Source organism: Prionailurus viverrinus, chromosome A3 (assembly GCF_022837055.1).
Source record: "Prionailurus viverrinus isolate Anna chromosome A3, UM_Priviv_1.0, whole genome shotgun sequence".
Classification (NCBI taxonomy): domain Eukaryota; kingdom Metazoa; phylum Chordata; class Mammalia; order Carnivora; family Felidae; genus Prionailurus; species Prionailurus viverrinus.
Window position 1 is genome coordinate 7,936,410 of NC_062563.1, and position 21,966 is coordinate 7,958,375.

The 21,966-nt window shown below is 46.2% G+C and overlaps 1 protein-coding gene across 1 annotated transcript in view; it reads right to left on the minus strand.

Annotated features, from left to right (window-relative positions):
• Nucleotides 1-1,035: 1,035 nt before the first annotated feature.
• Nucleotides 1,036-21,966, minus strand: part of DOK5 (docking protein 5) — a 153,209-nt gene continuing 132,278 nt past the window's right edge. Inside the window, exons 7-8 of the mRNA XM_047853044.1 lie at nucleotides 9,365-9,485; nucleotides 1,036-1,788 (exon numbers count right to left, since the gene is read on the minus strand). Coding sequence (XP_047709000.1) covers nucleotides 1,724-1,788; nucleotides 9,365-9,485 — 186 coding nt within the window. The 3' untranslated portion in view covers nucleotides 1,036-1,723. The remainder of the gene's footprint in view (nucleotides 1,789-9,364; nucleotides 9,486-21,966) is intronic.

Here is a 21,966-nt window from a genome sequence, read left to right on the forward strand (position 1 = left end):
CAGGGCCTTTGGGGTTGCACTGGTCAATCTCCCATTTTGGGAAATTATGCACGTTTCGGAGGAAGCACAAATGAAAGTGAATCTTTTTCTGGCCCTTGCTTGGTGTTGAGTAAAATTCACATCTTTCCCTAGAAAATACAGGATAGGATTTTCCAGGGAAAATAATAATTCTAGCAGGGCCTACCTCAGTACCTGGCACTGAGAAAGTACACAATCGATAATAACTTGCCTCCCCTCGTAGAAAGAATCCTATCCCCAGGATAGCAGTTTATTCAACCACCCAGTCAATCATCACATATTTTTCAAGCATGAGCTGTGTGCAAGGCACAGTTCTCGTGCCTGGGAAACAGGATTGCCAGATTTAGCACAGAAAAATTCGGACCATCCCAACAAATTTCAGTCTGAGATATGCAATGAGCCATTTTTAGTGTAATGACATCTCATGCAACGTTTTGGATATACTTACACTAAAAGAACAGTCATTGTGTATCAAACTTAATCGATGCCCTACACTCCATCAGGGAACACTACTGACGACAGAGTGGTGACCCAGATACACAGAACCCCGCTTCCCATGCAGTCATAGCCATTCCAGCCTCGGGAGCTCCCGGGATTTAATTCCCACCTGGAAGCTCCCAGGGGGAAAGCCTGGGGACTAGAATGACCATCTCTTCAGAGGCACATGGCCCACTGGGGACCCATTTAGCAGCTGTCACTCTGTGTTACAACTGCAACTTTATTTCCTTGTCATACTCCTATGCACTCGAAGTCCTTGGTGACAGGGCCCGCATATCTCTTTATCCCCGTACCCCTGGATTCTATCTAGCACAGCATCTGGAACTGGAAGGTGCTCAGTGCAGACCAGCTTCGTGAATGAGTGGGCAAACGTGTAAACGGTTGCACAGACGTCAAATGCAATGCCAGGCCACGCTCATGGCTCGTAAGGAAGAGATTCACATACCTTCATAAACACTGGAAACATAAGAGAAAACCAAGTAGCCAGAATCCAAAGAACATAGGGGGTGAAGAATGTTCTTTTATTTTAAAATGTTTTATGAAGGTACTCCAAATAAAACAAAGGCTTTTGAAAAACGGAGGTGGGTGACTGGAGGAAGATCACGCGAGAGCAACATTATAACCCCGTAGAGAATGCTAAAGGGCCCTTTGAAGAGATTTCTTAACCTCACAGGTAGGAGTCAGGTCAAAGCGCTGATTTCACGTGTCGGTAATATAATAAAAAATAACTTCCAGTAGTTAACCGGAGCCGTAGCATTAATAAGTGAGGAAATACGGTATCAGCAAATAACAAATAATGAAGAGCCATTTTATTGTCAGTACCGACTGTCATACAACTGAAACACTCAGAAGGGAAATCACAAGAATCCACAAAAGGATAGATTCAGAGGAAGTGGAAGGGACACAGTACCTACGATAGAAAATCATTTTGCGGCATTGACTCCTTCCTGTCCAGCTGTAAAAGGGGGCAAGAGAAGTCGAAATCTATAGAGCATGTTTCAATCACGCTAAGATTTTTTAAAAAAAGAAAAAAGAAAGAAAGAAAAGGACAAATATTGCATTGCCGTTTCCCAATGACCACACGATCAGCCGGGGACTTTGAGATTCTTTCCTTCGTGGTTTCCCTCGCTGTCATCCTGCCGCCTCGAGGATCTGCGGTGGCTGACACATCCCAGGTGCGTCCCACAACCACTCTGGGCAGCTCGTGTCAGTGCTCAGATCGGTAGGCAGGAAAAGTCTCTGTTCGATGAAGCTTCAGAGGGCTGGCAACATCTTTTCCAAAAAAAAAAAAAAAAGAATTTAAAAACGGCAGTTACATTTCAAGAAAGCCCCCGATCAAATTAGCTAGCGACAAGTTTCTATATGACAGAAGCAAGTGATATGCAACACAGGACTTTTTTCTCCAGAGGCCACGCACAGTGATATGCAAATAAGAGTCAGGAGAGCCTTCATGATTACCATATCATTTGCATGTGGTCTTTGCACTGAGCTGTGATCAGACCGCTAGCGGTGACATTCCTCCTTAATCTTTAAAATTTTTCATCAACCACCATTTTCGGGGTATTTAAAGGAAATGAGAAGAATCATAGGACTAGGAAATCTTTTGTGTAGGCACTCTTTGGAAACCTGATCAGAAATAAGGCAATATTATATTGATACTTAGGAAATTTTTTTATCAGGAGGACTCCCTAAAATCCACACAGGCTTTATTATTTCAGGTGTAGGTTCCAAACCAAGAAAAGTGAAGAAGTCAGGAAGGCAGCTCCAAGGGCCACTGTCAGCAGCCTTTGTGACCTACGGCAGGGGCTGGCCAACTTTCTCTATAAAGGGCCAGATACTAGATATTTCAGATTTTGCAGACCGTATGGTCTCACTGCGGCTACTCAACAAAAGCGACCCGGTGAATACGTGACAAATGGGCACGGATGTCCCGCAAAACTTCGTTAACGACAACAGACAGAAGACCTGGTGGTTTGGCCGGCAGGCCACCCGTCTGCCAGTCCCCTTGGACGGGGCGCTTGATTTTATACAAACGAGAGGTTTCACTGCCATCTGCTGGCTAGAGGTTTTACCACAAGCTGCGAAATTCACGCTGCTGGCTATGGAGCAGCTCTGAGCAGGAGCAGAGCCCGGGTCCAGCCCGGGCCACACAGCAACAGGACTGCGGCTACATGGAGCACCCATGCCCCGCTGGAGAGGGAGACGCAGAACCTGAAGCAGGCTCCAGGCTCCGAGCTGTCAGCACAGAGCCCGACGCGGGGCTCGAACTCACCAACCGCAAGATCCTGACCTGAGCTGAAGTCACACGCTTCACTGACTGAGCCATCCCGGGGCCCCTAAAACAATGCTGTTTTCAAATACTGTGCCAAGCAAAAAGGTTTATGTGGCACATGGCTGAGTGTGCCCTCCAGAGCATTGTCACAATGGCCCCGACCTCCGTCGGACCTAGTCAGAACCTTTCGGACAGAAGTCATGGACTCAGATATTTGCAAGCCTCAAATCAGGACCGCAAGGAAATCTATAGTCATACAGTCACTGGTACACAACAGCAGTGGTTATTATCAGAGCAGCTTGAATATTAAAACATCCCAAGTCCCAAGAGATCATTTCTTCCAACCTCCTGACCATTTTGAACACAGATTCTATTTTCTTTCCAGTACACACGTGTGCGCACGCTGTCACATAGAGAAACTGCTGATGAGTTTGGACGCTACAGGCTCACCTCGCTGGCTCAGTCGGTGGAATATCGGACTCTTGATCTCGGGGTCATGAGTTCAAGCCCCATGTCGGGTGCAGAGATTACTCAGTGAGTTTGAGTGTGACAGGTGAACATCCTGGTACGTCTTTGTCACAGTTTGATAAAAATTCCCAAGGGAAGCAGACAGTGCACAGACAGTATCAATGCAAAACCCAAATCAAGTACAAAGCCTTCCCGAACCTTAATCTGTGGCTCCTTAGGCTCTAAAGGTTTGAATAAAAGGACTCAGAGTGTTCACCTGGGGTCAGATTGTAGTGAAACCCCTGCAGGTTCTATCGCGCTGGCTAATTGAACGCTGGTTTGAAAGGCAGGTGGTGGAGTCACCTGTCCCACATTTTTGCAGTTCACACAAAGATCATGAGCTGGTACCGGCCTGCAGACCCCATCTGGGCCCATGTTCTCTGGCCTGCACAGGTCATAACACATTGGGAATTGACCGTCACTATTCAAATAACCTCAAAAGTTCTGCAAAGGTGCCGATTTCTCTGTTCTCCTGGAAAACTGGAAAACACGCCGGGCCCATCTTCTGCCCCAGGGTCCCTGTGATTCACCAGGGACCAACCCACACCCACCTGTGCCCTGTCCCGCTGTTTGCATGTCCTCCCTGGCCCAGAGAGACATGAGAGTTCGAGACCTTCATTTATTTGTTGCCTTTTGACACGTGTTCAGATATTAATCTACCTTTTCTTAACCGATGCACATACCACGTATGTGACTACGTTAGAATTAAGATGGAAAAAAACAATGCTGACTTGCCACTTGCTCTGGGAACCTACATCCTTAAATAGGTAAATCGCACGGGCTGGAATCAATCCTCTGGACGACCTGTTTCCATCGTATGGTATGTGCCTTGGAAACGGTCATGGCGGCAGGATTTCTTCTCCCGGTAAGAATATACGAAAAAAGAAAGGAGCTTTAATGCCAGTCCCTCCCTCCACTAGCCACGCGATCTTAAGCAAGTACTTGGCCTCTAAGGGTCTCGGGTTCCGTGGTGACTGAAATGGTGAACACTGTCCTCCGTTTGGCTCTTGCCAAATCAAACTGCTGCCGGGAGAACCAGATGAGGCAACATGCCAGATGCCCGGTAGGGTGTGACGCAAACATTTGGTGCCAATCTGTGACTTCCTGAAATAACCGAAAGTCAAATCTGATAAATGAGTTGCATGCCTATTTTTTTCTTGGTTTTAAACAAGTGATGCTATCGTTCAAGGCAATTGCAGCAAAGGGATTCAGGAGATATTTAGTCATGGAGCCCCTCTGGAGTGAGGCTAAAGATTCCCAGGAGGGTAACTTTGAGGTGAAGGGCACCCACGGAAGCTGATTCACCTGCTGTCTCCTACCGCCCCTTAGGCACCAGCCACGCCGCTTCCATTTTGGTCTCTGCTCCGGCTCATTTCTGTCTCAGGACCTTTGCACTTGCTGAACTCCCTATGGAGAATCTTTTCCCGGGACTGCAGAATGGCTGCTTTTCCTCAGACTGCAGGTCTCGAGGTAATGCTACAGGCCCCTGTGACAGATGCCCTACCTAAAGAAGCCCCTCTTGTCTTCTGATCGTTCCCAGACCAGTAACCCTGCTTCACCGCTCTCCATGACAGATAACATTTCTTTTCAATGTGACCAAATCTGATATCAAATACATTTGTGTAATTATTGCCCGTGACTCCGTTAGGCTTTCGGCTTTAGGAGGGCAGAAGCATGCCTGTCTAGCAGCCTGTGTGTCCCCGTCCCCTAGCACAGTGCTTGGCATAGAGCCGATGCTCCAAGAACACTCACCGACTGAACGAGAGAGTGAGTGGGTGAATGAATAGAGAAACAAAGACCTCACTTACCAGTTGGGTGACCTTGGACCCCACTACTAACCCTTCAAATTCTTAGTTGCTTAGTTGCAGACGAGAATAATACACTCTCGCATGGCTGTTTTAAGGACTGAGATCGTGTATGATAAGAACTCAGTGCAAAGCCTTCAATACAGCAGGCCTTCAAGAAAGGGTATCTTTATAAAAAATACTCATTCAGTATGTCGCGTCTGCCTTGTGAGGAACAAATCTAGCACTTGACTGGTGGTATGTTAATGTTCGCTTACATAAAAAAGGAGAGAAGAGGTTTCACGTTCAAATAAGTTTGCCGAGCCCTGGTTTCAACAAGATTAAACAGACTCTTCGTGGCAGGACATCTCAAAATCTTGAAAACAGTGACTGGCATTCTTAATCTCTAAAAAAGGAGAATGTCCCTGAACATGTAGCATTTTCCCCAAACTTACTGGACCACAGCACTAGTTTGGGAAAGGGCCATCTCCACCCGGGTGAGCACTCCGCAGACCACAATTGGGAAAACACCACTCTGTGGTTCTGTTATGCGACGCGCTCCTGAAAGAATCCTGCGCACCCAGCGTTCAACTTGCTGAACGCTTCTCTTTCTTAAATTTCTTCCAGTGTTCATGACAAACCTCTTTTACGTGTTGATTTTGGACATGCTCAACCCTAGAAGGGAATTTCTATGTGAAAATTAGAAATGGGGCAGGAGAAGCAGTGACAGTGGATTAAATATGGCTTCATACGCCCAGCATGGGTCAAAGTCAGCACCTCTTCCCCACCTAAGACAGCAAGGATAAGAGAACAATCCCAAAACCAACCAGCAGGTGGCTCTGTAGGACTAAATTCGGAGAGGAAATGGCAATTTCTCCAACCTGACGGGCAAATTCTCCCATAAGGGTCTAGGTGCTTTCCAAGACTGACCTCCAGACCACAGGAAAAGTCATCCTGACATATGTCCAGGCAAATGAGCCGGCCAGAGGAATCACAGCTCATAAGAACCATCAAAACAAGAAGAAATGATGTGCCATGTAACCTCAGGCAACAGGGTAATGGTGTCATGATTTTTTTCCCCCAGTTTCGGCTTTAATCCAGGGGTGGGAGAAAGGGAAGGAGGAGGGTGGGAGAAAGGGAAGGAGGAAGATGGGAGGAAGAGGTGAAACGATAGATGAACGCATTCTATTTTTCACGTAACTGACCACCTTGGAGAAGCAAGATCAATTTTAGGCAGTCTGAGAGAAAAAACAATTTAAGGCAACACATTACTGGTAAACTGAGTCCCACACTACACAGAGACCATATGTCGGTGCTGTATCTCAGAGAGTAGTGGTGACTCAAAGATAAAACAGACACATTGACACAGAACCCGCAGGCGAAGAAATCTCTCAGTGAACACTGGTACAAACGAAGTATCAAAACAAAACACGTGTAATGGAAGTATGTGGAAGCAAACAGGCTGCTCGAGTAACTGTTACAAAAACACAAAGCCAAAAAGCCCCAAATAATTCTGAAGCAGTTGCAATGCCACTTTCACCCACACAGATAGTATAAGATAGCAGGATATTTCACCAAGTACGCCACACAGGAAAACTGCAAGAACTCAAACGGAAATGTGTGTGTTCAGTGAAGATCATACTATGTAACAAAAAGCGGACAACGGAAGTTTTAACTATCATCTTCAAAACCCTGTAGGTTATCAATACAAAGCTGGATAATCCACTGTGTGTGCAGAAAATCCGCGGTATTCATTCTCATGACTGGCATCAATTTCATTAGAAACCATGCCATCACTATCTTCAAATCGCTGTTTTGTAACTACGATTCCTGGGTTCCCTTGAAAAATCTATACCAAGAAATTTGAACCTAATTTTACAGTAATACCTCATTACTTTTGAGTGATGGAGGATGGGGATAATTAATAATAAACCTAATAATAAAGGGAATAAACCCAAGTTTAATTGCGACGTGTTGTTGGATTTGCGGCATGCTGGTTTTGATACAAAATAACGGGAACTTCTCAAAGAATGCAAACTTCTTTCTTTGCTGTGATGCCTTGTATTGTTCTGCTCTGCTTCCAGAGGTAACATTATCACTATTGTCTATTATTTTGGAACTAGTGGATTACTTGTCTTTGACAATCATCCCAGACCCATGAACGGAGCATGGCCCTCCAACCATAATACGGGCTTTTTGCACGCAAGTAAATTTGCAAATTTTGTTGCCGTTGAAAAAAAATGTGTCTGTATCCTGTAAATAAAGCCATTTTCCTCATAGTAACCAGATGCAGACATCGTCGGAATACCCGTGTATACTCTAAGAGCATACTAACAGTGGGTAACAGTATCTACAACATCCTCTTTTAACCTAAAAAGATGTTTTAAAGTATTATTACACAATCAGGGTCCTGATAAGACCCTTGGGCTTTATCCTTTCTGATGAATGACTATTCATTTTGGTCAAGGATGGTTAGATTAGTTAAAGATAGAAAGGTGAGTATGTTCTATGTTCCGAGGATTCTTAAGCTCTGGGATGTTCACTAATAAATACTAAAACTTCCAACACATCCCAAGTGTTCAGGACGTCCTCACTCTCAGCGCATCTTTGCAAACACGCTCATCTAGGGAAACCCCGAGATACATCAACTTTGATGCAAAGTGACTTCTCAAATTACCACGCTGTATCGCAAGAACTAAGATCACCTCCCAATTTCCTCCTTATGAAGCCTACATCACTTTGGTTCTCGACTCTATTTTACATCCAGGCACATAGAATCTAAAAAGACATCCTTTTTTGGGTAAAGATCCTCCTGGCAAGGGTAGGGAAAGTCAAGTTCCAAAGCAATTCAATAGCTCTGTGTACATGTACGTTATGCATACTTCTTTCAAACTTTCAATAATTGCTATTTATCTATCGTATTTTAAAAATACATATAGCCAGTTGCTATAATAGTATGAAGGCAGTAAAATACAGTTTTCTTTACAAAAATAAATGTATTTAAGTAGAAGAGATGGCATAAAATTGAGCGATAGTATAAGAGGTGTGATAGGAGAAAAATGCTCATGACGTAATTCCAATATTGCAGAAATCTCTGAACGTGATACGGGAACAATGGTCTTTCTGACAACCTGATCTAACCCAACCCTCTCTCTGTGGGTATGTTCTGGAAAGTAAGCACAGTGACGGGGCAGTCACTCACATCGGCACTCGGGATATGGCCACTGAGAAGGGCGAAAAGGAAGGCTGAGTGATGACGAAACAGACCGCGCCATTTACGGCCGAGGCCACTGTTTTCTGTGGTCATTCATTCGTCCTTACATTCATTTATTCAGCCCATTTCTGCACACGAACTAGGTGCCGTCGAGCACACGCCCTTCAATGTTCTGGGATCTTCCAGCTCATCATGGGAAGTTCTTCAGCAGGGACCCCTCCACATAGACCTATTTACTTTTTAGAAGTATGCAGGGGCACCTGGGTGGCTCAGTCGTTAAGCGTCTGACTTCAGCTTAGGTCATGATCCCATGGTTCATGGGTTCGACCCTGTGTCGGGCTCTCTGCTGTCAGCACAGAGTCTCTTTGGATCCTCTGCCTCCTCCTCTTTCTCCCCCTCCCCTACTGGTTCTCTCTCTCTCTCTCTCTCTCAAAGTAAATAAAATAAACCTAAAAAGCTCCATATGCACCAGGTATTCTTATATACTATAAAACATAAAAACTACATTTGAAAAGATAAGAAATGTCTGATCTTTTCCCCCCTAATTGCTCCCGTTGTCCCCTCCCTGGATTATTCTGTATCCTGCTTCTAAGACCACTTTCCGGAAGACAGGATGTGTTGACATGTGCTGAGAGTGCCGGCAGAACTGGAACCCAGGACCTGGACCCCGGTGCGTCCCTTTCCAGCAGCACATGGTTGCAAAGCTCGGGCCCTCATGAGAGTCGCCTGGAGGGCTTGATGACACACAGACGGCTGGGCCCTGACCTCACAGCTCCCGATTCTGCAGGTCCCGGGAGCAGCCTGCAAATCTGCACGCTACCAAGCTCCTGAGGGATGCTGATGCCGTTCGCGCTCAGCACCCTAGACCACCTCTCGCAACGTGGACGCCAGCCCTCTTGCCCACATGGACCTCTGGGGTCGAGGGCCCAAGACTCTGCGAGGTGACAGAGTACGCGCCCGGCAGTGAGGCCTCGACGGGGGCCCCGGCTCGGGCAGGAAGCGGGCAGCCGGCCCGGCCGAGCCCCCTGCGCAGAGGCCAGATGCACCGCCTGCCCCCGGCCCCGCGCTTACCTTGCAGGCGGCAGAGCTGCCCCGCGCTGTGCTGACGCGTGATGTGCTGCCAGTAGGCGCTGCGGGGCAGAGGCGCCATGGTGCTCAGCGAGGCAGCCCGCTGGCTCATCTTCATCTGGAGCTGCAGCGAAGAGAAGAAAACGGAGCGTCAGCGACCCCGGGGCTGGAAACCACCTGGCAGAGAGCCGGAGGGCTAGCGGTCAGGACCATGGACAGCTGGCGGGCAAATCAGCGAGGGCTTCCCGGTGGGGGCCACAGCTACTGTTTTTGCCTACTGAACAGCATCGCTTCTTCACCCTGCTGGCAACGGTGTGTCCCTTTTCCTCTGGGGAACCTCCCTCCACCTCAGCTCAATCCATCTAGTTACACGGCGGAGACCTCACCATTGATTCTTGGGGTGGTCTGGTGACCCAAGCCAAGACAAGAAGACACAACCCCTGGGAACATTTATCAGCACTTTTGCAAAGAGAGCATCAATAGAGGTGAAGCCAAGCGTTTTTGCCTGTTTTGTTCACAGCTTTCTCCCCCAGGTCTAGAATGTTTCCTGGCAGATGGTAGGTTCACGATAATGCGTGTTGCGTTGAATGAATGGCTTCCTTGGGAGGTTGCTGAGGACAGGAGACAGAACAGAAAGAAGCCTGTCTTGGAATAACGAAGAGAGAGTGTGCCAGCCAATGAGCTGATTCAGAGGAAGACAGCCAAGAAAAGGGGGTGACCTCGGACCCCACGTGAACCTGGAAACTAACCCTGGACTTCTCAGTGATAGGAACCAATTATCTCTTCTCAGTTCAAGCTGATTTGAATTCGGTATTCTGTCCCCAGCATCAGAACGAAACGCTGTCTGCTTCCAGGCACCTGATACCTTGTTCCAGATACCAAGGGAGGAAAAGGGGAAGCCGGGGCTCTTGGTCCAGGTCCGGGGGAGTCATCGGTGGCCTGTCTGACACACTGGGGGAACTGACCTTACAAGGGAAGTTTCAGAGAGAAGGTGGCCCAGAGGGACGGGTAGGAGTGGAGGGGGAGGACAGGTGCACGGGAACAACAAGCTGGAAGGGCAGGAGTGGGATGGGAGGCAGTCCTCAGCCACCCTCTCATCTCAGCCCAGGTCTCAATGCAATCACGCATAGTTTTATTACACATTAATAGAAGAAGTGACTATTCGAATGTTTGATTTCCTGGAGTTGCCTGGCTATCAAATAACCCACCTCAGTCTCATAAGTGTGCCCAGAAACACACAGATTTGCACAAGGGTACGCGGCAGGACATGATCTGCAAGCATGCAGAACCGGAGGCAGCTGGAGCCTCCACCACTGAAGACCTGGTTAATTGAGCTGAGACACGACGGTGTACTAGGCAACTGGGAACCAGAGGAAGGGAGATCAACTCAAAGGGGAACATTTGTACATCGTGTCATGAAGGAACCGGTGAGTTGCAGACCACTGTTTTCTAGCGGCATGTCATTTTAACTGCTCATATGAGAGGCAGTTACATTAAATGCCTGCCTACTGGACCTGCTCGGCACCTGCCTAGCACAAACCAGGTACAGGAAAACATGGAGGGTAGTATTATCATTATGAATTACAAGGTCCATTTAAAGAGTTCAAAAAAATTTTTTAAGCTTATCTATTTAGTTTGAGAGAGAGACACACAGACAGGGAGGGGCAGAGAGAGAGGAAGAGCGAAAGCATCCCGAGCAGGCTCCGCACTCTCAGCGCACAGCCCAGCGTGGGGCTTGCCCTCGCGAACTGTGAGATCATGACCTGAGCTGAAATCAAGAGTCAGACGCTTAACTGCTCGAACCACTCAGGCAGCCCCTAGGGATTATTATTATTATTATTTTTTTGTTTTAAAGAAAACCCTCCACTCTGCACACCTCATCAGCATGGGACATCCAGCCCTAACATCTGTCCGTCCATTCAGTGAAGCGAAAGCAAGAGGAGGCTTCATACTCTGGAGACCAAAACTCATTGTAGTCAATGAGACTGAACTTGAGAAGAGATTATCACCACTTATTCTGAAGGTAATTTAATTTATACGTGCTGCATTTACATGCCATGGATTGAATTCTCAGTCCTATCACAATAGGACAATTACCAAAATGTGTCCCCTGGTAGACTCTGACCGCACCAGGTTTCATGGGTACGTTTTTTCCTACACATATCCTGTTAGACCAAAAGGGCAAAGAGCCGAGAAAAAAGCTGAGAGAAAAGTTCTAGTGTGGTGGTTTCTCTATTTCTGTACACGTGGACGTCTCAAAGCTTACGAGCAAGAGCCAAAAGCAAGCAGAAACCTATTGATAAGTGACTGCTGGTGACATTCAACCTCATTTACATGGAATGAAAAAAAAATACATAAATAAAGGGAGGAAAAGACCCAAGGTACTGATTACTGGATTTTTCCTAATAAAAAGAGATCACAGTTGATATTATAAAAAATGTAATACGAAGGAAACATTTGGGAAAATTCTGTCGCTTCAAATTATTGACTACAGTACTGTGAATATACTTCCGCAGGCAGCATGATTTGACTATATTTTTAGAAAGCTTATCTAGGAACAAGAATGCAATGACACCAACATCATGTTTCATGGAGAACATTACAAAGCCTGGCTTTCTATTTCTTCCTCAACCCTCTGAAAGATTACCATGGTTTATGAAAGGGGCATTTTCAATGGTCTCTGGAGAAAAAAGATGAAAAAAAAAAGTCTTATTTAACAATGCAATTCTTTAAGGGGAGAAGTCATTTGGTGATATGTCTATCAGGAAAGTTCCTGCCCTCATTCCTTACTGCTGCAAGGTATGCTGAGCCTTGATCTCAACACCCAGTGCAGGGGGCATGAATGGATGCTCATACGTACGGCAGGTGGATATGTACAGCACTACATTTTTGGAGGAGTTAAAATTGGGTCGTTTCAAGTGTCTGGAGAGAATGATTGTATTCGTTTCCTTTTTTTTTTCAAACTTTTATACAGTTTGATGTTTTCCTTTTACAAAAATCATAGTAGTTTCACAGTAAGAAGAAAAAAAAAATTACCCCGAGGCATAAAAATTTAAAGTATAGCTATTTCCTCTATAGCGTAACATGGATGTTTCTGGAAAAACCTCCCCATCTGCAAAACTGCTAGGAAAATCGGTTTATGCGAAGATCCCTCAAAACGTCCTGCCATTTTCGAACCAGAGTCCTCGCTACTCCGAGAGGCAGCTTGGAGGCTGGAGGCCACGTAAGGGTTACTAAAGAAACACGGAAAAACATTTAGTTAGAAATGTTGTATTCAGAAGGCTGGGCTACAGAGATGGAACGCAGGCTCTACCCAAAAGGTGGACGTGGCTGGACGTGTGGCCACGTGAACAAGACATATGGCAAGGTGGGGACGCACCTCTCTGCCTGGAGCCTTCGGTGCCTCTGCTCGTTTCTTTTTTCTTTCTTTCTTTCTTTCTTTCTTTCTTTCTTTCTTTCCTTTTCTTTTCTTTTCTTTTCTTTTCTTTTCTTTTATGTTTATTTACTTTCAGAGAGAGAGAGAGAGAGCAAGAGTGCATGAGCAGGGGAGGGGGAGGGAGGGAGTGAGAGGGAAGGGGGGGAGAGAGAGAGAATCCCAAGCAGGCTCCACACTGACAGTGCAGAGCCTGATGCAGGACTCAAACCCAGGTACCGCGAGATCATGACCTGAGCCGAAATCAAGAGTCGGATGCTTAACCGACTGAGCCGCCCAGGGGCCCCCCACCTCTGCTCATTTCTTATCTTCTTACATTGTAGCTGGACGAGGCTGTGTCTGTGCAGTAGTTTATTGAGGGCTCTCCCCCTTTCCCGTTAAAGGTTACAATACCACTCCTGCTGTTCTGGGCTTTCCTTGCCTAGAAAAAAAGTGTTTTTTGTACCAATACACTTTGATATTAGAATGAATCATTCTCCAGTTTATCAAATGCATCTGAGCTCACCATGGATACAGAAATGGTGCTTTAAGTAGAACCGGATACCGTATCTGACGGTCTTGTTCCCGCTTTTCCATTAAATAGGTATCCTTGAACTCTTTATTAAAAAAATTATCCAAATCATCCATTTTGCATCCTGCAACTATTAGGAAAATTTAATACAGTCGAGGAATATCAAAGCACAGGAATATCTAGCCCAGTCTGTGTTCACAAGCCAAAACACTAAGACCCGGGCTCACACAGCAAGGTAGCAGCCAGTACCTGCTTCCCAGGACCTGAATCTCCATCTCTCAGGACCTTCTGACAGGCACCTATTTGTTCTTCATTCAAGTTCAAGGTTAGTTAAATTCCAACTGCCTCTTAAAACCACGGCTGCCAAAATGGGGAACAGCCTTTACATGTGCTCATAAACGTCTGTCTGATTTTTCCAGAGCTTACGAGGTTTGGCCGCCTGATCAATAAATGGAAAGTACATTTATTCAGCTTGTCAACAAATACTTGTTGATTTTAAGGCACAGTCTATAATCTCAAGGAATTTTTGTCCAAGACATTACAATAAGGGCTAAGACAGAGGACGTCTGAGAAAGGAAAGAAAGGGGCATAAAAATCTGAGCAGCAGGTAGGGGTGCCTGGGTGGCTCAGTTGGTTAAGCGTCTGACTTCGGCTCAGGTCATGATCTCATGGTTCGTGATTTCGAGCCCCGTGTCGGGCTCGGTGCTGACAGCTCAGAGCCTGGAGCCTGCTTCCGATTCTGTGTGTCCCTCTCTCTCTGTCCCTCCCTTGCTCACACTCTGTCTCCCTCTCTCTCAAAAATAAACAAAAAAATTTTAGGGGCGCCTGGGTGGCTCAGTCGGTTAAGCATCCGACTTTGGCTCAGGTCATGATCTCGTGGTCCGTGGGTTCGAGCCCCGCGTCGGGCTCTGTGCTGACAGCTCGGAGCCTGGAGCCTGTTTCAGATTCTGTGTGTCCCTCTCTCTCTGCCCCTCCCCCACTCGTGCTCTGTCTCTCTCTCTCTCTCTCTCTCTCTCTAAAATAAATAAAAATTAAAAAAAAAATTCTGAGCAGCGGGAGTGCCCACAGGAAGCAGTCAGAGAGGAATTCCTCGGGGAGCTACCACCCACACAATCTAATCCCCAGTAATCTCCCCTGGGTCACTGAGATTTACTGCATTCTTAGTACATCTCCCAGACTACCTCAGTCCACAGAAGGGCTGAAGGATGTCTGAAGTCACACTAGGCATCCTTAGCTGCTGCTTCTAAATGTTAGGCTCTTGAGAGGCCTGGATGTCTGCCACGATAGCAGATACGCCCCATGCACAGGGAACAATGCATGTGGTCAGTGCAAGGCAGTCATTCGTACAGCTTGAAGAAGGCAGGGTGTGTATACACCCAAGACTCGTTAGAAGATCAGTGGCTAGGGGCGCCTGGGGGACTCAGCCAGTTAAGCATCCTACTCTTGATTCTGGCTCAGGTCAGGATCTCACGGTCGTGGGACTGAGCCCCACAACGGACTCTGCGCAGACAGTGTGGAGCCTGCTTGGGATTCTCTCTCTCCTTCTCTCTCTGCTCCTCCCCAGCGCTCTCTCTCTCAAAATAAATAAACTTTAAAAAAAAAAATAACGGTTAAAAACCAGAATTTTAGAACCAGGAGAGAATTTTGTCATTTGTTTTGTTCACTGATGTACTCTCAGCTCTCAGAACAGCGCCTGGTAAACAAGGTTAACAATGGATGCTGGGTAAACACTTGCGGACGGAAAGAATGGGTCCAATCCATGATGCGGTAGGGCTGACTCGAACCAGCTTGCAAAAGCCAACTCGTGCATTTTCAGGCATTTTGAGAGCTGGCCGTTAAATACAGCCATCAGTAAGAATTACATTACATAACCTTACAGTGAAATAAATTAGATATAAATCACATCTACAAGTGTATACACGTTATTCGAGTCGTAACACAGGTGTGACTGAAAACCCACCACTTCCTGATTACTTTACTGTCATCTGTGATCTGAGGTTATCTGAGACTGTTACATCCACTTGGGAGACACGCTAAAATAGTACGCTTCTGTGTGTCACTTCCCAATTCTGTGCACCCACGCGTGCACGTGTTATTAAATGTTTGCCCGCACGTGAGCGAGTCCGACCCCAAGCGTGAAAGGAGGGCCCGAGGACAAACGGGCTGCGTGTGGTGTGTGTGTGCCTCATCTCCTCACTTCTCTCACCTGGTTCGTGCCTACCTTGCCTTCAGGAGTCAGCTCAGGGACCCTCAACATTTTCCTGACATCTCTTCTCCCTTAACGGCATCAAGTGCTCCCTCCAGACATCTCATGATCTGCTCTGATTTCCAGCATTTCATTGTTTTGTTGATAGCTGCTCGACTACCCACCTCTACTGTAGACTGTAAACTCCTGGAAGGTGGTAAGTATTTTAGCTCCGTACCCCCAGCATCTCACGGAGGCCTCCAGCAGCTTCACAAATACAGAATGGATGAATGAGTGGATGAACGAGTGGGTGGACGGACGGCTGGATGGATGGACGCACGAACCCCGCTTTTGCCCAGGAAGCAGGGACTGGTTCTCCGAAAGCAATCCGAATCAACCCAGGATATGAGAAGCACTGTTAGCCCAAGGCTGCCTGCTGAAGCCCCAGGTCCAGGTTAAATTAACACGGCTTTCACTGGCTGTGGGAGACGTGGTAATAAGACTCTGCTTCCTGCCACTTTGCTATTCAAGTGACGAGCAGAAGCAAGGCCTCGGGGAAAGACCTGCCTATGTGCAGATGCACAATTGGCCAGGATAGTCCAGCAGCAGGGGAGTTCAGCTCTACACATTTATTCATTCTATTAGCAGTGTTAGCTCAAGATCCCACCAGGGAAGAAAGTCAGGCTTCGGGAAAGTCAAGCAAATGCCCTCTTATACTTCAACAACTCGAACTTTCTCCCTCAACAGCAGGGATGCACAGGGGTCTCTCCTGCCCCAGCCTAACAGTGCTGATGCTGTCCAGTGGCCGGAAATACTCAACCAATCAACAGTGGTAACCGATCGGCTTTCGAAGGCACAAAAGCACTGTGTTGCCGGGAACAGAGAAGGGCTGTGGAGTCAGAGAGGGTGCTCCAGTTCAGGCTGTGCTCCGCAGGGACCCTGTGATATGGGACACATCCTCCTCTTGTTTGAGCCTCAGGGTGTCCTTTCTCATAGAACTTTGCTTTTAATGAGACGAAGAAACGAAACACAAAAAACACCATCAGACTGCCACGAAAAAGAACGAGGTCCTGGTACCTGCTACCACATGGATGAACCTGAAAACAGGAAACCGGGGGAATAAAGCCAGTTGCAAAAGGCCATATATTGTATGAGTTCATTTACGTGAAATGTCCAGAACAGGCAAGTCCAGAGAGAAAGAGAAAATAAATTAGTGGTTGCCTACAGCTGTGCAGGGGATGGCTAGAGGTGGTGGGTTTCCTTTGGGGGTGATGAAAATATTCCGGAGTTGATTGTGGTGACGGATACAACTCCATGAATATATTGGGACCATGAAATTGTGTAGTTGAAAGGGGGTATTGTATGGTATGTGAATTGTATCTCTGTAAGCTGTCATCACAACAATAAAATCAGATAGTAGTATGTGCTATGCAGATTATTAAAAAAAAAAATGCATGATTGGGGCACCTGGGTAGCTCAGTTGGTTGAGCGTCTGACTCTTAATTTCAGCTCAGGTCGTGATCCCTCAGGTTGTGGGATCGAGCCCCGTGTCAGGCTCTGATCTCAGCGTGGAGCCTGCTTGTGATTCTCTCCCTCTCTCTCTGCCCCTCTCCTCTGCTTGTGCTCGCTCTCTCTCTTGCTCTAAAAAAAAGGCATGATATCATAAGTTAGTGGGTGGCTACTTCTGGCCAATCAGTCCCAGGGGAAGCGACATTTAAACTTGAGTGACAAACAGCCCAAGCACCGTCCCCCATCATATCATGGTCAACAACCCAGACAGGTCCTTTTAAAATCCCCCCTGCGACGCTCACAGTGAGGGAAATGCTGATGGCCAAGGCCCTTCCCTCATAATGATGGGCAAATCATATCAACCCTCTAGGGAGAGAAACAATTCTAATGATCGCTATTTATAGCTTCTCAGTGAGAAAAACAAACACCCCCCCCTCAAAAAAAACCCTGTCCTCCATGCCATCAACCCCAGTTTTGGTTTCCGTATTCTTCATGTGGTTTGGCCCAAGACCTGTGGCTCTGTGCACCTCTTTTCTGAGGGTGAGAACCCCAGCACAGAGCAGCGGTGGGTGCCAGCCAAGACGCTCCGCCATATCGCCCTTCTCTGGAGTCCGTTTTACAGCAGAGCACCGTGTGGCTCGAAATGGAACAGCATGACAGGACGTATCTACGTGCTCCGGGGTGGACCATAAGCACCAGATGCCGCGTCCGTGACATCTGTCTGGAGCCGTTCGCAAACAGGCCTGCGTCATCACAACGGCAGGCTGGCGCTTCGAGGACTCCTCCCAACCTCCCCGGGCTCTTCCACCTGCACCGGGTTGCTTCTGACAGTAACTGGAGCAGTTTTCCACTAGCAACGCTGCAGATGCAAATCATTTCGCCATTTTCCACCTACCGAACCTGGTCCCTGAAGGGACGGAACCGGAACACCAGTTTTGACAATGAGATTCAGCTGTGAGTCAGAGCTACCTCTGCGCCAGACCGTCTGCTCGACCTGACAGACTCCCAGAGCTCACACGGTTCTGATAACACCCTCGGTTCCAGTATACACAAACCGACTTACTTTCTATGGGTATTTTAAGCACAAAGTGTGGGCAAAGTTGAGTCAGAGGGACAACTCGAGAGAGAAAAAGTAAAATTGAACCTCAGTGTCTCTTTTATCCCGCTCAGTGCTCAGCCCTGTTCACGCTACCCTCCGTGTTCATTGACATTCTCCGCCTTCGCGAACTACGACGCCTTCTTGTTCTGCCTACTTGGTCTCCTCTGAGAAGAATATTTGAAAATATACTCTACCTAGGCTTTCCTGGCCCTGGGGCAACAGTTCTCCCACCTTAGCAAGCCAAAAAATCATCTGGAGGGTTCGTTCAAAGGCAGATTCCTGGCGCCCCCCCCCCCCCGACCAGGAATTTGCATTTCTACCAAGTTTCCAGATGGTTCTGATCGTACTGGTCCAGGGACCTCACTTTGAGAACCATTGCTCCGCGTCCTTTGCACCAATCATTCAGGGAAAAAGAAATAAACCAATAAAAATTGTTTTTCTACCGCGGTTAAGAACCCAAACCTGGCCAAAACCAGGGTTAAAGTCGAATCTGCCACTAATAACTGCATGACTATAGGCGAGTTATTTAACCTCCTTTATTTCTTAATATCTCATGAGTAAAGAAGAGAGAAAAACAGCTTCTACCTTACAGGTAATTTTAAGAACATACAGGCCTTAACGGTGGGGTTCCCTAAATTTAGCAATACTGTCATTAACCCTGTGTCAATCAAAATACTGTCTTTAGCAAGAGTTTCTAAAAAAGGTCCTAGGAGGAACAGTCACATCTTCTTTTTAAACATTTGATATTGGATTGTTCCTGGCTTGAGGACAGAAGCTTTAAGAAGTTTTCGGGAAACAACAGTAAAAGGCCACCCAATTGAATAAAAAAAAATATGCTTAGAGAACATATTTAATCACCTGGTCCCAGTTGGTATACAATGAATTCAGTGAATGTAAGTATGAATGAGCTCTTAGCATAGGCACTGAATAACTGTAGGAAAAGGAGAAAATCCAGAGCTCTAGAGCCCCCCTAAAACCAAAGTCTGCCCCTCCCCCACCTTGGGGAGCATACACTCTCCTGGCCAGCTCTCCCTTTAGATTCAATAGGATTTTGCTTGTTAGCGCCTAAAAGGGGGTGGGAGGGAGGTCCACATTTTCGTGATGTTTATGGTCTTGTGATAACCTGTATTTACAAGTCACTTTAAACTTGTAATAAAATTGTATTCTTTCTCCCCTAGTACTGATATATTTTTATTATGTTCAGGAACTACACAAAAGAATATAAGGTAGATTTGAAATAAGCCCTTTATACATTTCCTAGAAAAAACAAAGGCAAAGAAATAAAGAGAACTTTCAACACATTAATAATTTCCTTCCAGTCTTTTTTTTTAACGTGCATACATAATGTGTATTTAACACAAATAGCGTGATTGTTAATATGTTGTGAAGTCATCCTCTTTCACATTTAATATATTGTGAACATACCTTAATGTTCCTACACACTACTATCTTGCACACGCCATTTAATGTCTATGTCACAGCGCATCCTTTGCATGTGCCATTCTTTATTTGTTCATTTCCCTACCTGTTTTTAAAAACGTTTATTTATTTTGAGAGAGACAGCGAGCAGGGGAGGGGCAGAGAGAGGGAGAGAGAGAAACCCGAGCAGGCTCCACACTCAGCACAGAGCCCAACTCGGGGCTCGATTTCACGACCGTGAGATCATGATCTCAGCTAAAATCAAGATACTCAACCGACTGAGCCACCCAGAAGCCCCCTCCCTGACCATTTTTTAAGTTACCAGATGAGACCATGGAATTAAATTCTGACCGCTCTCCTTCATGACGTTTCTGTTTTGCCTGCTAACCACAATTTTTATTCTGGGACCCACTTTAATCAACACCTTTTCTGATAGCCACTATTTAAATGAATTTTAAAATTTAATTTAAATTTACATGTCAAACTGGATCTTAGAATGACTCAAAAATTACTTTCAAATTGTACAACATCAGAAAAGTAGATGAGTTGGTAATTTCGTTTTTACTCTTAGAATAAAAAATAAAAAGCAGTCTTATCTTCACATTACTGTGCATCTACACAACAGACAAATCTGTAGCCATTAAAAAGAAAAAGGTAGACAGATCTTTGTGAAGCTATTTTGAAACAATCCTAAGAACAAGGGGCCACAATTACTCATCTACACACGCACACAGGGACAGCTCATCACTGGGGTGGTTTTAAGTATCATCTATCCGCACCCTGATGCTTTTCAAATGGATACCTGTAACTTCGATCTGTCCCTTAAACCTCAGGCTTGTGTGTTGAACATCCCACCTCTACCTACATGCTTGGTAGGCATCCCTCATTGAACGCGTACAAACCTCAACTACCGCTTTTGACTGTTCGCTCCCTCCAATCTCTTCCCCTTCTACATAAATGGTTCATTCTACCTGTTGCTTTGGTTAAAGAAGAAGGTGAAAAAACCTGTGAGACTACCTTCTTCACTCTGTCCTATAGGATTGCTCATCCATCAGCAAATCTTGTTTTTACAATCTTCAAACTGTGTTGAGAATCCCTACTTTTCACCACGTTCAGCCCGCCATGTTGGTCCACATCATGGCACTCACCTGAACACCAAGATGGCTGAAATAGCTCCCTAATGTGTCCTCCTGCTGGTACCCTTATCCCATCTACCACAAATCTTTTCCAAATAGCAGCCAGGGAGGTCCTTTCAAAAGTGAAGTCAGCATATCTCACCTTTCTCCAAACCTTCCAATGACTTCCCAAACCATCGCAAGAAAAATCCAAAGTCTTTATCATAGCTACAAGGTCACATAGTGCCTTGCTTCTAGTTACTTCTAGACCACACCTCCTACTCTTCTCCTCCTCACTTTATTTGCTTCAGAATCACAGCCTCCTTGACCTTGAACATGCAAAGCATGAAATGGCCTCAGGACCTTTGCACTTAAAGTCCCCTCTGCCTGGAACAGTTGGCCCTCAGAAATGTTCAAGGCTTACACCTGACTTCCCTCAGTTCTCTGCCAGAGTATCAACCCATCAGAGCAACAAACCCCCATCACTCTCTCCTGCTGTACACTGCAGTGTTCCTCACAGCATTCACCGACTCTTGTTATGGATTTATATGCCTATTGTTGATTGTCTATCCCCCCACAACAATGTAGCAAATTCTTTGAAGACTGAGGACTGATTCTTGTTCTCTACTTTACTCCTGCTTCCTAGAATAGGGCCTGCCACAAAGTAGATACTCATATTTGTAGAATGAATGAATTTATTACTAAATAGACATGTTTTATATCTAATGAGCGATACGCGTTCTGGAAGGATACAAAAGAATCCGGCAAAGTGCTTTTGAGAACGTAAACTGGGGATACAGTTTACAGGGTCTGGGGTGATAATGCACAGGAGAGAGACTTATTTTACACTCCAGGTACCTCATGCAAGATTTGCAATTTTACATCATGTGCAAATCAAATCCTCAATCCGAAAATCTCTTTTTGATACTAACGCATCTCAAAATAAATCACAGCTTCCTCCCTCAACTGCACACCATCCCATTCACTAGTTTCAAGAACTCTGCGGCTGGGAATGGGGCACTGAGGACTACGTGTAAGGACCCCACTCCTCTACGAACAGGCTTGCACAGAGCAAACATCTCTCTACTTCCTACACTGGAGTTTCCTTTTTTAATGTTTATTTATTTTGAGAGGGAGAGAGGAAGAGAGCGAGAGCACAAGCAGGAAAGGGGCAGAGAGGGAGGGAGAGAGAGAATCCCCATCCTGACATGAAGCGCGAACCCACAAACTGTGAGGTCATGACCTGAGCAGACACCAAGAGTCGGGACTCTTAAGGGACCAAGCCACCCGGGCACCTCCCTACCCTGTAGCTTTACAGGCCCTCCCCGTCCCCA